The sequence below is a fragment of the Puccinia triticina genome, chromosome 12A, assembly GCF_026914185.1.
Source record: "Puccinia triticina chromosome 12A, complete sequence".
NCBI lineage: Eukaryota > Fungi > Basidiomycota > Pucciniomycetes > Pucciniales > Pucciniaceae > Puccinia > Puccinia triticina.
This window is the reverse complement of record NC_070569.1, coordinates 4,826,346-4,841,601: the sequence shown is the minus strand read 5'-3', so window position 1 is coordinate 4,841,601 and position 15,256 is coordinate 4,826,346. Positions and strand designations below refer to the sequence as shown.

At 42.4% G+C, this 15,256-nt stretch overlaps 2 protein-coding genes across 2 annotated transcripts; both read left to right on the top strand.

Annotated features, from left to right (window-relative positions):
- Positions 1-3,402: 3,402 nt before the first annotated feature.
- PtA15_12A463 (uncharacterized protein) lies at positions 3,403-6,316 on the top strand (the record flags this gene model as incomplete). The annotated part of the gene is made up of 3 exons (XM_053162075.1): positions 3,403-3,823; positions 5,976-6,143; positions 6,210-6,316. The coding sequence occupies 3 exons, from the start codon at positions 3,403-3,405 to the stop codon at positions 6,314-6,316; spliced, it is 696 nt and encodes a 231-aa protein (XP_053026029.1).
- A 3,689-nt stretch (positions 6,317-10,005) lies between these two features.
- Positions 10,006-10,545, top strand: PtA15_12A462 (uncharacterized protein; the record flags this gene model as incomplete). Its single annotated transcript, XM_053162074.1, has 1 exon — positions 10,006-10,545. One exon carries the CDS (start codon positions 10,006-10,008, stop codon positions 10,543-10,545), a length of 540 nt encoding a protein of 179 aa, XP_053026028.1.
- Between the last annotated feature and the right edge of the window lie 4,711 nt (positions 10,546-15,256).

The window sequence follows — 15,256 nt, the reverse complement described above, 5'->3', positions numbered from 1 at the left end:
TCCAATTTGCTGGATTTCCTACTAAGGAAAACTCCCAAAACCTTGTCACAGGTTTTGCAAATCACAAAAAAAAATTCAGTGGGAAGAATACCTATGAAGAGAAAATGTTGAACTGCATGGGGAACAGTTGATAGTGCCTCCTGCACAGTTAACAGGGTCTCCCACCAAAGACTAGCACAGTGGTATTCGACGTGTTTTTTGGGCCCCTCAAATACTGATTCATTGAATATTCGAGTATTTGGAGATATTCAACGGAAAAACTTCCAAAATACATTAAAAACACCAAAAAATTACATTTTTTGTGTTTTTGACTTCTTTTGGCCCATTTCTGGGCCATAAATTTTTGAGGAGGTCAGCCGTCAAAAATATCGTGGTGCCAAAGACGCTTACAATATTGCCGGAGGCATATCTCATAATGGCGGACGCACTATTCAGAGTGCCAGACACACTTTTGATAGTGGCAGATGCACTTTTGATAGTGGCGGATGCACTTTTGATAGTGACAGACGCACTTTTGATAGTGGCGGACGCAGCATAGCGTGCGCTCTTTTGCGACCTGCATGCATAGCATTAGCGCAATTGCGCGTATCTGTGCTAACGCTACGCTAAAATCTAAAATGTATCTGTGCTATTGCTATGCTAAAAGCTAAAATAGCTTTGCACCCTGTGCGTGTAGCGTCAGCGCAGATGTGCGCATAGTGCAGCGCAGATGCGCACAATTGTGATAACGCTACGCTAAAAAAGAGTGCATTTGCGCTGCGCTACACTACACTAAAAGCTATGGTTAGCGTACCTGAGCCACTTTTGGGCCTTTTCAAACTCATCTGGGGCCTTTGGGCCCCAGAAAAGCTTGCATTGGCCCCCTACGCGCCCCTTTGAGCCATTATTCGGATTTATTTGAATATTCGAGCTTAAATTTGCCCAGGCATTATTTGACTCAAATCGAATACAAATACAAATACTTGAATTGATTCAATTCAATGTGCTAGTCTTTGTCTCCCACACAGTTGATAGTGTCTCCTGCACAGTTAACAGTGTCTCCAACACAGTTAATAGTGTCTCCTGCACAGTTAACAGTGTCTCTAACACAGTTAATAGTGCCTTGGGTACAATTGGTAGTGCCTCCAGCACAATTGATATTGCCTCTGGCACATTTGATAGTGCCTCCTGCACAGTTAATAGTGCCTCCTGCACAGTTAATAGTGCCTCCTGCACAGTTAATAGTGCCTCCAGCATGGTTAATACAGTGACCCTGCCATGTAAGCATAAGGATGGTGGACACAAATCCTATGCTTATATTGAGGTATGCTTCTTAGCGAAGTAAGCATAAATCAATTATTGCTTATATAGGACTGGCCTTTATAAGCATTGTAAATTCCCAGGGCAGTTTATGCTTACATTGTGTGGCTTGAGATATTTGGGAAGCAGATGATTGGGATATTGCAAGGATTCTGGGGAAAGGAGCTTTTACCTGCTCACTGGCCAACATTTTTCAGGTTGCTGAGCTGTAGTTTGGAGATTCTTGTGGTTTCCAAGATGGAGATCAGTAGTATCTATGGCCCCTTGGCCTCTTTTCCCAGTCCTATATAAGCATATTCCTGTTTTAACCCCCAATTTTTTATGCATTATGCATTATGCATAAAAAGCATTAAATTTGCGGTAGCCAAAAATGGTGGACGGAAATCCTATGCTTACAGCAAATTATGCTTACAACGTGTATGCTTACATGGCGGGGTCACTGTAGTGCCTCTGGAACTGTCAATAGTGCATCCGGCACTGTTAATAGTGTCAGCATAGTGCAGCACAGAGTTCTGGAGGCACTATCAACAGCTCTGGCCAGAGACACTGTTAACTGTGTTGGAGGCACTATCAACTGTGCCCCATGCAGGTCAACATGTGATCTTCAGAGGGTAATCTGTCAGCTCTAAATATTTTGTGGGTTTTGGGGCACCTGTGAAAAGGTTTTGGTATTTTTCCTTAGGATGAAAACATCTGTAAATTTATGTACAACAAAAAAAGTAAGGAATAGGTATGAAAAAAACAATCTCCCCAAGAAGCTGATAGTGATACTCCGTTAATCATTTGGATTAAAAAAACAAGCCTCATCAGAATTGAGTGTAGAGCTCTTGAACTGCAGAAATACACCATAGAACTTGCTGGGGAAGCTTGTTTCAAGGGCAGGAAAAGGGTTGAGCAAAATTTCAAGTTTTGCTGGTGACTGGAGGTGAAATATTGAATGCAACCTAGATTTCCCGACTGGCATGATTGTTTCAACAAGCCAATCTCATTTGACATCATGTATGGGTCCCTTATTAGGTCTTACACTCTGCTGTAGCAGTAAAAGTTCTCGGTCCAAGTCTTCAAGTGTATAACCTCTTGCCTAAGCCATTTATTTGCATTACACTTGAAGACTTGGACCGAGAGTTTTCACTGCTGCAAAAGAATGTAAGACCTGGAAAGGGACACATACACAATGCCTAATCAGATCGGCTCGGTCGATACAATCAAGCCACCACAAAAATCTAGGTTGTGTTTGGTCTTCATTTACATAGCAAACAATTTTTGAAGTTGCACACTGTTGTGAAAAGAACTTGGGCCAGATCACTCCGAAGCCACTTGGTATTATGTATCATGTCCGGCTAGTAATTTGCGATGGAGACTACTTCATGATTTGCTATCGTGCGTGCCAGTAGATTAGAGTGTGCAGTGTGCAGAGTTGGATGTAGTGGGGAGTGCAAGAAGCGGCTCTTGAATGGCAGATTCTTATACTGATTTTTTGATGCGCAAATGGGGGGAAAGGTCAGAGGGCAATGATCGGAAGTGTTGAGACAGGGCCAAGTGGCCTCATCGAGCCTGAAGGGCAAGCCCGGTGGATTGAATAAAACTTCCTTAATTCCATTACGTTATGGTGCTCAAACCCAAAAGGTAACATGTTTCAAGGATAAAGATGAGCATTGTGGGAATCCCGGATGAGCCATGGTGGAATCCAGGATCCCATTTGGGACTAGAGATTAGTAAGATGGGAAGTCTATCACCATGGAGCTCTCAAGTTGTATCGGAGTAATAATGCACGTACTTCAATTCTCCTCAAGTCAAACAATACCATGAGGACGCATGGTCATATAAAGAAGGAGAGTTGCTCCCATTCATGTTCCGTTGTATCTTTCCTCATCTAGGCCTGGGGCCCTTCCACTTCACTTTGCCATATTTTCACTGCCTTTGGTGTATTCTCGAATTCCTCTTTTTATCACTCCTCCTTGATATTTCATCGACTCCTTTTGATTGCTATTTCTTAGAGTCATACTCAAACAATCACCTTTGATTTAATAATAAACATCTTCATCACACTCCAATCTCGTCACCAACTTTTTGTCTTCTTGAACCTTCCACTTCTATCACTTCATGATGCAACCAACAAAACGGTCTCAAAGCACTTATCAGCAAAGCAAGATGTCTTTTCCCCTTGTAGAAGACATCTACAGCATAGTGCCATTGCCATTCGCACAGGAGGTTCCAGCACCAGCGGGCTCAGAAGGACTTCCCAATGCCTTACGACTTGTCCGATACCTTGGGGGCCGTCCCCCTCCTCTTCCACACAGTCCATACACCTTCACAATTCCTGGCCACACCCGCAAGCATGCCGAAGACTTCGCCCATGCAATGGAAGGAACAGTGCGTTGGACAACTCAAAAGCAAGCCCCCAACAAAGACCTAACTCAATCCAGATCAGTTGTAAAGGGCCCGGGTAGGCCAGCAATGAACGGCTTCAAACTTGAGTTCAAATGTCCACGCGCTGGCCAGCCACCCAATCGTATCAACTCACGTAAGACACACAAATCCCAAAAGATTGGCTGCACCGCTCGCTATACAATCTCTTATCACATCTCAACCAACACACTTCGGGTATTCTGGTTGTGGGAGCACAATCATGACCCTTTTTCAGCGGATGAGATGTTCATTTGCCGTGCTCCCATAGCTGTTGAAAAGTGGCTCAACAATTGGGTTGTTGAGGGTCTGGGGTGGGAATCAATTGAACGTCTTTTGAACTCTCCTGACTTGTTTGATGATGTGGGTATCTTTTGCATTGACTCCTCTTTGATTACCGCTTTGGGTACATATTGACAATTATCTATACTCATTCAGGAAAATAACCTCTCGGTCTTCATACCTGAAGCCTTTCGTACGGTGGACCTGGACCGACACCATTTGTGTCAACGAAAACAAAAACCAAAAACCAAACTTTTCGGCCTGTTTCAAAGGCAGTACATGTGTACACACCTTTTCGGTCGGGCTGAAACGAGTACCAAAACCCAATAACCTTCCCGGGCCTTCAAAATCAGGCCCAACCTTTTTCATCAGGCCCGAGTCATTGGTGAGTATGTACATATATAATTTTTGACTTATGGGGTTGCAAGCTCACTCCTGTCGGACTCCCCACGCGATGCGCTGATAACCTCGCACACGTCCCCCGACATCACCATGAACGCCCCTAGCCACAACCTCCACAAACCTCCGACTCTCCCTGATAATGAATTCGCGCCCCCTAGGCGGGGGGCCGACGGGTATGGGAAGGGGAATGGGACGAGGGGGGATGGGCCATCAGGGCGGGAAAGTAGGCTCGGAGGCGTACTTGTCTCTCCTCAGCTCTCCATATTAATGCGTTTTGATAGCCTCTGTTGTAACAACCGAGGCATCCCGATTTCGGAGCTCTAATCCATGAACACCTAAGCTTGGTCCGACTCATCCCCTTTGCCTGAAGCTCGGGAATAAAGCCGCGATAAGAACCAACAATAAAGTCCCGATAAGAGTGTTTGAGATGATAGATGGACTCTGCTGTAATAACCGAGACATCCCGATCTCGGAGCTCAACTCAATGAACACCTCAGCTTGATCCGACTCATCCCCCTCGCCTGAAGCTAGGGAATAAAGCCGCGATAGGAGCAGTGCGGACCAAACTTGTTTGAGATGATAGATAGGCTCTGCGATACAGACCTAGCCCTCCTCACCTCCGTTTTGTCCTGGCGCTAATGCCAAATCAACTATCCATGTATCTCCAGCCTTAAGAGACAGTAACTTGCCATAGTTAGTACTGTACATAAATTGTTGATCCGGGACATTTGATTTCTCATGTGGTTTGGCATGGATTCTTGGCACCACAATGATGATCTGTTTCACCAAGTGGCGTGTAGTGCTGCCAGAGCCAGAATGTCCTTCCTCATCTCGCTGGCATCTGTCCCAGGTGGAACGGTGTCCGTTTCTTTCCTGGCTCCTTGTCCTGATAGCGCAACTATCTGCCGAGGCGGGCTGGCCGACCACCAGAGTGGGGAGCCAGTCCGAGAGCACGCGTCAACACCTCAGAACAGAAGCAGTATGGGTGGGAGGTTTGGAAAGATTCTGCAGCAGCTTGCACGAGTAACAAAATTGCCTTGCTGATCCTATCTATCTCTGAATCAATTATGCATGTACCTGAAACAAGCCTTAGGATGTTGCAGTGGTTTTAGAGTGTGATACATAAAATGTTGATCCAGGATGTCCGGACTGCAATTTGCTGTGTTGTTTGAGCTGCATTCTTGGCACTATGTACAATCATACCAAATGGCTCCTTGTATCTCAGTTTGTTCCCTCATCTCTTTGCACTCCACACCACGTACCCTCAACCCATTTTACAGCACTGCATTCCATTCAAATCAATAGAGTGGATCCTTATTGCCAAATTCCACTCCTCTTCCACCAAACCACCACACAAGAAATGACTCCAGATTCATTGGCCAAATTAGAAATCCCTGAACTTTCACAACGCCTACAAAATGAAAACTTTTCAGGGATAGCAGAACCATATGTGTTGCGAATGAGTCAAAAACAAAAAAAAGAGACATTTTCAATTTCAATTGAGACATTTTCTAAATCTAAGTATTTGATTGTGACCGATGATTCTGGAAAAAATATCCTCTTTCTTGCACAATTCCACCCATTAGCAAAAGATTCCAACAACAATGATGAAACTACAGAAAAGTTGATTCGAATGATCAAGGATCTCTTCAAAATGAGTTTACATCGGCCCCATCAACCCAACCAATTTACACTGAATGGAAAGATGGCTTGTATTGGCTTCCGAGGTGGCAGAGAAGAGGGAAAAACTGCTGGTATGTCTTACATAATTAATCATGTTCCTTTTTAATTTCTGACCATGGAATTATTTCCTTTGACAGGAGTTTATGCCTGGGCTGATGGCCTTACAGCAGAGGAAATTGGAACAGAACAAGAAATTGAATTGTCCCTTCCTGATCATAATGAATTCCTATGTGAAAGAGTTTGACACTTCTCTGAATCAGCATATGAGAACAATCAGAAGATACTTCAAGAATTTGGGGTTCCTAGCTGGGCTGCAAAGGATTGGACTGATTTCAGCACTGAGCCTCTCTACAGCAGTGTTGCTATTACAACTGAAGATTTCTACAACTCCCCACACAAAGACCCAGATGCAAACCCTCTGACATATGGATTGTTTAGCTACATAGACTGCAAAAATGGTGGAATGCCAATCTGTCCACCAGTCAATGTCAAAGGACATGCCTTCCGATTTCCTCAATTTGATTGCAATCTGGACTTTGGAACAACCCCTGGTATAATTGAGGTAATGTGGCCAAGCAACAGCCTTGAACATCACACAACTGCACCACCAAAAGCTTTGAGGAGCACTGAAGATAAAACACACTTTGCTTGCTCATTCCAAATCAGTGAACGCCTCATGAAAAGAGCTGAAATCTTGAACAAACTGAATCCACAAGAAGTGAAAACCAGAACAGTCTCACGGAGTGACCGACTTGCCAATTGGCACTCTAAAAATAGCCACAATATCTGAGATTGTACTCAACAGAATTGTTTTGTTTTGTTGGTGTTTGAGCCACTGTGCCAGAAAATCCAGTAGTCAGATCAGATTTAGTGACTCAGTTTCACCGGCACCATCCTCAAGATTCAAGGTTCATTAAACAGCCTCAAGACTCATTCATCAATATCTTCAAAACTCAAGATTTCCCCCTGAAAACTCAAGACATCAAGATCTAGTACATCCCTTAAGCCATCCCATGTGTTTATGATTTTATCACTTACTTCCCTTCTTTCTTTCCACTTCTCTTCTTTTCCTTCCATTTCCCAAATTCCTTGTTTTCTTTCTTGGTCCTAACACAGCATGTTCTGTGGGTTTATTCCTTGTTGTGGTGTTCCCTTTTCCTTTTTGTTTCTTTTCTTCAGTCTTGTTCTCCTTCATTTGTTATCTTTACATCTCTCAGGCTTGTTTTCCTCTCTGTTATGTTCCCTCTCTTTCTGCTTTCTCCTTCTGCTTTTGTTTCCTCTCTTTCTACTGTTGGCTGTGTTGTGCGTGCGTGGAGCACACAATGAGGAGATCAAATGCATGTGACAGACTGTCCCCTGGTTTCCAAGTTGGCCAAAATTGGAGGAGAAAGTGACACATTTTTCTGCAACTCTATGCAACACTATGCTCCATAGTAGTTATCAAACTGTGGCCACTTACATTAACATTATTTGGAATCCCTTGGGAAAACCTATTTGAGTGTTCCAAAATCTGCAGCAGCACACCACTGTCTTTGCAGTGGCATAGTGGCAATCTTTGACATAGTGGTAATGCAGATAAAATTCACTGATTTGGTGGCACCACCCAAATTCTCTGATTTGGTGGCACCACCCAAATTCTCTGATTTGGTGGCACCACCCAAATTCACTGATTTGGTGGCGCCATCCAAATTCACTGATTTGGTGGCAGCACCTAAATTCACTGATTTGGTGGTAACACCTAGATTCACTGATTTGGTGGTAGTGCCACACAAATCCACTAATTTCTAAGTAGTGAAGGAGCAAGTAGAATTCTAAACTAATTACATGGATGATACCAAGGCAAAATTCTGCACATAAAATTACAAAAACCAAAAAGGCCAGCAAATAAAAATTATCATATGCACTCATCTTATGTAGTAGGCAGAAAAAAGTGGTTCATATGGCTTTGAGAAGTGGTAACATATTTCAGGATTCAATGTGCTGCTAGAGGTTTTGCACCAGAGCGGAATTTTCAAATTTATGACTTTCTATTTCTGTGCTAAGACTGATACCCCTCCAAAAAAGCAGTATTTTTGAAAAAATTCACACTTGTCAGCCAATTCCAATTTTAACGAGGACATAGTTCTGTAAATCCAGCAATGGATTAAAAGTCCAATTTTTTTTAGAGCAAACCAACCAGCATAAAATTGGGAGCAGTAACCAAAAAACAATAAAACCTGTGTCCAAGGGTGAAACTGCTGCGCTGCACTAAAAGTGCGGCCAATTTCCCCAGCAGCGCAGCACAGCAGTCCACCACTGATCCTCAAGCCCAATGAGCATTAGCACAGCGCTCCAAACTCTGTGTTAACACTGAATTCAGTGATCTACCACTGACTCTTTCTGGTGATCAGTGTTAGTGCAGTGCCAAAAAAAGTGCTAAAGCTGACAATTAGCACAGCACAGCAGAAAGACTGCTGACCGCTTTTCCAGCTTCAACACACTGATTTTTCTGCGCAGCACTAAGAACGGACCATTGGTGCAGCAGCAGCGTCAATGGGAGCAGGGTGCGGCACATTGACACCCATTTTTTTGATTGGATGACATGTGTATTTGTATCCCCACTCACTCAATCAACCTCCCTACCAACCCTTCACCCCCCATCAGACCTCACCTGGACCTTATAACCAAGATGGGGTGCAGAAAAATAATTGTGATGACCCTGAGAAGGTGGTAAGGGGCAACGTTGTAACAGCTGCGCTGCGCTACTTTTAGCGCAGCAAAGCGGTTAGTGCAGCAGGTTTTTGTGCCACTGTGCTAAACTCTGGGAGAACCAGCCAGACCTCTGCGCTAAACACTTTCTGTTTTCCCTGGGGAACAAAATTATTTTAGCGGGCTAAAAAAAGGGGTCACGTAGTGCTGAACCGCTGCACTTCAGCGGTTTGAAAAAGATGAAAGAAAATGGTTTAAATCATATTAAAAGAGGTTTAGCATGAAATTAAATTCCGCTATCCGCTAAATTAGCGGATAGCGCAGCGGATTTCCGCTTCCTCTGCGCTATTGCTAATTGCCCTGGGTGGGTAGCGGTCAATCACTGCGTGTAGCGAGTAGCGCATTAGTTTTTTTAACAGCTTTACATGCCTCTGGGAAGTAGCGGTGTGACCGCTGCGCTGCGCTAAATGACCACTTTTTTTTAGCATAGCGCAGCGGTTACAACGTTGTCAGTGGTCATTCAATAGTTTTTCTGCTGTGCTTCCAAGTTAGCGCAGCGGTTTCCCACCTATTGACTGCTGATCATGTAGCCCGCTAAAACTTGAAGGTTTTTTTTTCCACTGATTTTAATCGCTGCAACCAGCAGGAAATTTCCCCTCAATCCGGCCAGGTGGTGCCAGTTACAGTGATGGGTTTTGGGTTTAGGCAAAATAATTGGTCTGGTACATGGTCACACAGTTGTATTCCTTACCAAGGGAGTTAAGGGTCCTTGATTTGCTGCTTGAATTCCCTGCCAAGGGCAGCATGGCAACTGGTTTTATTTGCCATGCAGATCCAGGGGCTCTTCGATGGTTTGCCACGGCTGCCAAGGGAGATAAGGGTTGTTTCACGTTGGGGGCTTCTATGAGTTTTAGATATAATGAGAGCATATGAGACGATACATTAGTCAAAAGCACTTAGTTCTTTCTCCCGTATCAATTAAATTTCAAAGCAACAAATTTCTACACACATATTTTCAATTTCTCAGCACTATCGTAAGTATGTTATCAATAAACAATTCAATAAGCACCAAGCCGGCCAAGTTCACAAATCAAGACTCGGCAATAAAAAAATGTCGTTAATTTTGTCTACAGGGACCTTTTGGTTGCAATCAACAAAGATGAGGCGGACTTTCGGGACTACGTTGGGGAAAGGACGATTTTTTCTGTCAACAAACGCATTGAGGCTCAAGTCAACAAAGCAATCATGGATTCTCTTCCTGGCGAAGGATTCGAGTCAAACGCAACAGATAATCCCGCACCAATTTCGGCTCGTGACTCCCGTCTTAGGGAACATGCCATGGCCTATGAAGAAGATTTTCCACCATTGAAGATTACCATAAAAGCCGGGATGGTCGCAATGCTTACAGAACCGGTATTCAGCAACATTAGTGTGCCGTTAGGAGCAAAAATTGTGGTGAAAGAAATGAATCCATTGTTTGTGACGGGAACAGTTATTGGAAATGGTCAGGATGGACAAAAGATACTGGTCCCAAAGGTGGTTCGGTACTACTCAAATCCAGAATACATGCAAGTTCCATTCTCCTGGTCTCAATTTCCGTTACGTGCGGCCTTTGCGGTTTCTGTTGGAAGCGAGGTGTCCAATATGCTATCTCGGGCAGGATTGTTGGTACCAGCTGCCAACACCGAGGGCAGATCAGATGGTGACTGGGGACTCGAGGCAGCTCTGGCACGTGGATGTATGATCAAGGAGTCAGAACTATTGATTGCTGAATACAAGGAATAAGGCTTGTGAGTTTTTCAGCTTATGAAAGAGTGAGGAAATGAGATACAAGACTGATTTTTCTTTGCATTTTTTTTCTTAAACTTGAAAACATTTTAGAGAGTTTTCAGTAGTGGCAGGCTTGTGTTCAAGGCCTCTTGATCTGGTGTGAATAGTGTGTGAATATTGACAGTGTGATGCGAATAGTTTTGTATATGGAAGTAGTTTTAGGGTGTTGCAGCAAATAAACAGCTTGGTGACTTGCTATTCAAAGGCCTAAATGAATAAACCATCTTATCCTTACATTGAACAAATTTGGAGCAAAGTTAGTTCATGATGCCAACACGTGATAATTGAAAACAACTGCAACCAGGATTGGCAGATGTCACTGGACTCTCCATCACTTTGTGGGTTCAATGAATGAATCTCTTTTGATAGATCATGGTGTGAGTCACCCCCATAATGATAAATGGATGACTTGTTTTATCACTGCATCAATTCATGTCAGATTGTAAATAATTAGTTCTTTGCCACTGCTACACCTCCCAGCAAAAAAAGTCTTGTGAAGATAATTAAAAAGGATCAAATTTGAATGGTAGTAGGTTCTGGGACAAGGAGAACCTGGTAGGAACTTTTACTTTTATTGTTGTGCTAATTAGTGGAAGAGCAGGTCCTTATGTTTTGTCAAAGGTTTGAAGTCAATGAAATGATAATCTGATGATGACTCAGAGTAGGAAATGATAAAATGTATTTAATAAATGTTAAGGGTTTGCAGGAGGGACTGGATTGTGACCAGGAGGCAAATTAGCAATAATATATGGAAGCATTTCATCAAAGACAGACCAGACACCTCCAAGTGAGATCTCCAAAAAATCATAACCCAGCTCTTGCATTACAGCACTAGCTAACTGATGGAACCAGTCAGGTGTGTGAGTAAACATTTCCTGTCTTTCTGGGTAATCATTTTCCAAAATAGATTCGATGTGTTGTTTCTGAACTTGAATAATTTGATTTGTGGCTCCAAAGTGTTCAGGAGTTGAGTATGAAAAGTTGGGAGAGCATGACGTGGGAAGCTCTGTGAATTTGTCCTTCCTTTTTCTTGATGCATTGTAGATTGATACCCATCGGTTAATGCTCATTTGAAGCACTGGAATCCAAAGGAACAGGAACAAGAGTCTATTGGCAAGGAAGTCAGCCCAAAAAGTTCCAAAAGTATTTGATTTGAAATCATAAACTGGCCTTTCAATTTCATCATCCTGATTATATTTCCCCGCTTCCATTTGTCTCAAAATCATATCAATTACTGGTCTGTTGTGCTCCTTCATCATCCTTGACCATAATGACTCAATTTTCTGGTTGTGTGTGGACTTGGTGTAATGCATGTGTGTGTTTGCTTCTTCAAATGTGATTCCCAAATATGCTTGAGTGAGTTGACCCAAATATCCAGCCATTTCACCAGTTTCAGTTCCACGGTCTGTGGTGACCATCAGTGGAATTCCACCAGATTTTGCCGCCACTTCAAGGAAGTATACCCCAACATGCTTGGGATCATTGTTGGTGACATGAGCGTACATTCCTAGAATTTTTTGGGACCAAGCATCAATAAAGCCGTAGATTGCAATTCCATATGGTTTCAACTTGTCGTGGCCGTCTGCCGCCCAGATGTGATTTGGACCATTTGTCCTGAAGACTCTACGTTTGCAAGCATGGCGCAGCCTTTCAGACATTCCTTCGGGGTCTAGCTCAGATAAGAGTTCATATACAAGGAGTCTAGTTGGAATTAATAGAAACCTGGATTAGTATTTATTTGATAAGGACAGTCAAAGTCAAACATACCTAGGTACGTGGGTTTGATATTCTTGAATCAAAATCTGCCTCATCCTTCTGTATCCAGCCGAGTGTGCCAGTAATTGGGTTCTTGCATGGTGCATGAGTGATTTGACCTCTTCTCTGGTCACTTTTCCTTCAGCTATGTCATTGCGTCTTTGTTTTAAATTGAGGCGTACCAAGTATCTCTCTACAGTACGCTTAGCTACATCATGACCAGTATCTTTCATTAGTTTTGATTTCATTTCAGAGACAGTGAAATTCTGTTGGTGTGAATCAACAATTGATGCTTGTAAGTCTGGTCGAAGTTCGGAGGTGGTTGATGTTTTTGGGAGGTCACAATTGCGAAGTCCCCACTGAGATCGTCGGCGATTGAGGGTACTTAAAGACATCTTTATCCCACATTCCTCTACTAAGAACCAGTGGATTTCTTGACCTGTTTTTTTCTGAGATACAAGAGAAGCAATGACCTCCTTAATGTCATTCTCTGAAAGAACCTCTGGGAAATCTGAACGGTCTGGATAGCTGAAATTTGAAGTGGCCGATGAATAGTCTGGTTCAGTTCCATCTGAGGTATCAGGAGGATCCATAGTTTAAATCAAAAGGAATTAAGACTCTTGAACTAGTTTGAAGCAGATTACGCTACTGGGGTTTTTTCTTTGAGGAATTGATGATGAATATGAATCGGAGAAGCAAGGTGTTGAAAGCTTTCATTTACTGGTTCAGAATGCAAAGTGTAGAGCTTGGTAGGTGCAACCCTGGTCAACAATGCAAGCCACCAGTTTCCATGCCCAGCACTCAAAAGGGAAGCACTTTTTCTGGTTCAGGCTCCTTGAAACCATACTTTGTTGGAAGTCATTCATCTATTTATCCTGAAACCCATCCGCAACTTCCTTGATTGGCATTTACCCATGACCTTTTGGGTCGCCATTTGCATCGCTGTAGCTAGCTTTGATATCTCTATCACTCTTCCCCTGCCAAAAAAAGTGTGTCTGCAATGCGAATTGAACACTGGACGGGAGTGATTAGTACATATACGCTATTATTCGTCTATTATCATCAATTCTCCTTGGTGGAAGGGTTGGCCAGCATGGAAAGCCCTTTTCATCTCCTGTTCAGAATCTTGTCTAGAGTCCGCATCCTGCGTGGGAATCTGGAGATGCGAAGCAGTCTGCCCCTGGTTGATACCTGGGCCTTCGATGTTTTTGCAGTCCCTGTGAACCATAACAGATTCAGCCTGACTTTGAGTGATGTGCATCAATGATGCGAAAAATTTGATTCAATCGCCGCTCCTGCTAGTAACAGTTGTTCCGATCAGCCGTTGGGTAAAACCGAGCAGAATCGGCAGGCATCTTTGATGTTGTTATTCCAAACAGTGATCTGTCTTTTGTCTATCGCTTTCCTTTTTTTGTGTTGATACATAAAACGTGTTTTGGCATATGCTTACTATCTGTTTTTATCTGCCAATGATACGTTGGTATAAATGGAAGGATCCCAAGACACGATTGCACCGCTTCCCCTGGAATCTGAACAAGATCCCAATGGTCCCGAAATTCCTTCCTTCTTCCGACTATACCGACCTGAATCACGCAATCCAAAATGAAGAATACATTAAAGATACTAAAAACTTACTGGCTGGAACAAAAATTTAGCTGATAAGGTTAGCTAATATTGCAATCTGTGTAAACATATGTCTTGCTGTACAGCTCTTTTTGGCGGAGTAATGCAAGATTTCTCAATGTTAAGTTTGAGCCAATGCAGTTTTTTGTATAGCTCTTTTTGGCGGAGTAATGCAAGACTTCTCAATGTTAAGTTTGAGCCAATGCAGTTTTTTGGTCAAGTTTTGTAATGCAACTTTGTATGAATAGCATTTCAATAATTACAAGAAAAAGATTTTTTAAAACATGGTCAGAAAGGATGAAAAGATGAAATATGGCTGAAATCAATAACAATGAAATTTTGTAAGATGAAAAGCTAATAGCGTATAAGTATTTACAAGAAAGGTTATTTTTCTAGTATAGTGAGGAAAGATGTAAACATGTAATATGTGAGGAGCAAAGTCAAGAAAGAAAAAGCTAATATAAGAATATAAATGGAAAGCTTAAAGTATTTACAAGAAAGGAAATTTTTTACTTTACAAATCAAAGAGTAAAACAGGAAGTAAATGTAATAAAAAGTCTAGAAGAAACCATTCCAATAATGCAATAAAATGAAGATAGAGAAGTTGAGGAAAGTGTTTACAAAGAAAAAATACTGGATAAATTTTCTAAAAGTTCATTCATTTATTGAAGTTTTGGGAGCCTGCCGTAGAATTGAAGTAATTTGATTGTGAAGCACTTTGATATCTTGAGGCCAGAAGGTGAGCTAATGAGTGAGGAGGTTTCGTCCATTTCAAGTCAACTGCTTTTCCAAGATTCAGAGCCTCGCACACCTCATTTCCTGGATGACATTTATGCGTGTTTAAGAAGGATTTGATTCCTTCAACACTGGTATTACCATCAGACCAGCAACTAAAAGAATCATCAGATTAGTATTACTCATAGGTAGATTGGATAATAGGTTAAATAACTTACTCTGGATCCATATCAACAATTTGTGGGTCAGTAAGCATTGCACCAACACCCTGCAGGTCACTAACCAAATACTTTCCATGTGATTGGTTATATGACCAATGGGTAAAAGCATCCATCAGTTTGAATAATTCGACATCCATGCCTTCTTGATTCTGTGGTATTGAGAAGTTGATGTTGCTTGAATATTTGACGTAAGGTCCATTGATTGCTGATTCTAGGAAGTATACATTGGTTGGTGATTTTATATCACCAGTAGCCACTACTGCATGAAGAACAAGCTAAAGGATAGAGGGAAAAATAGTTTCAGTACCTTAATTTGCTAGAATATAATTTGA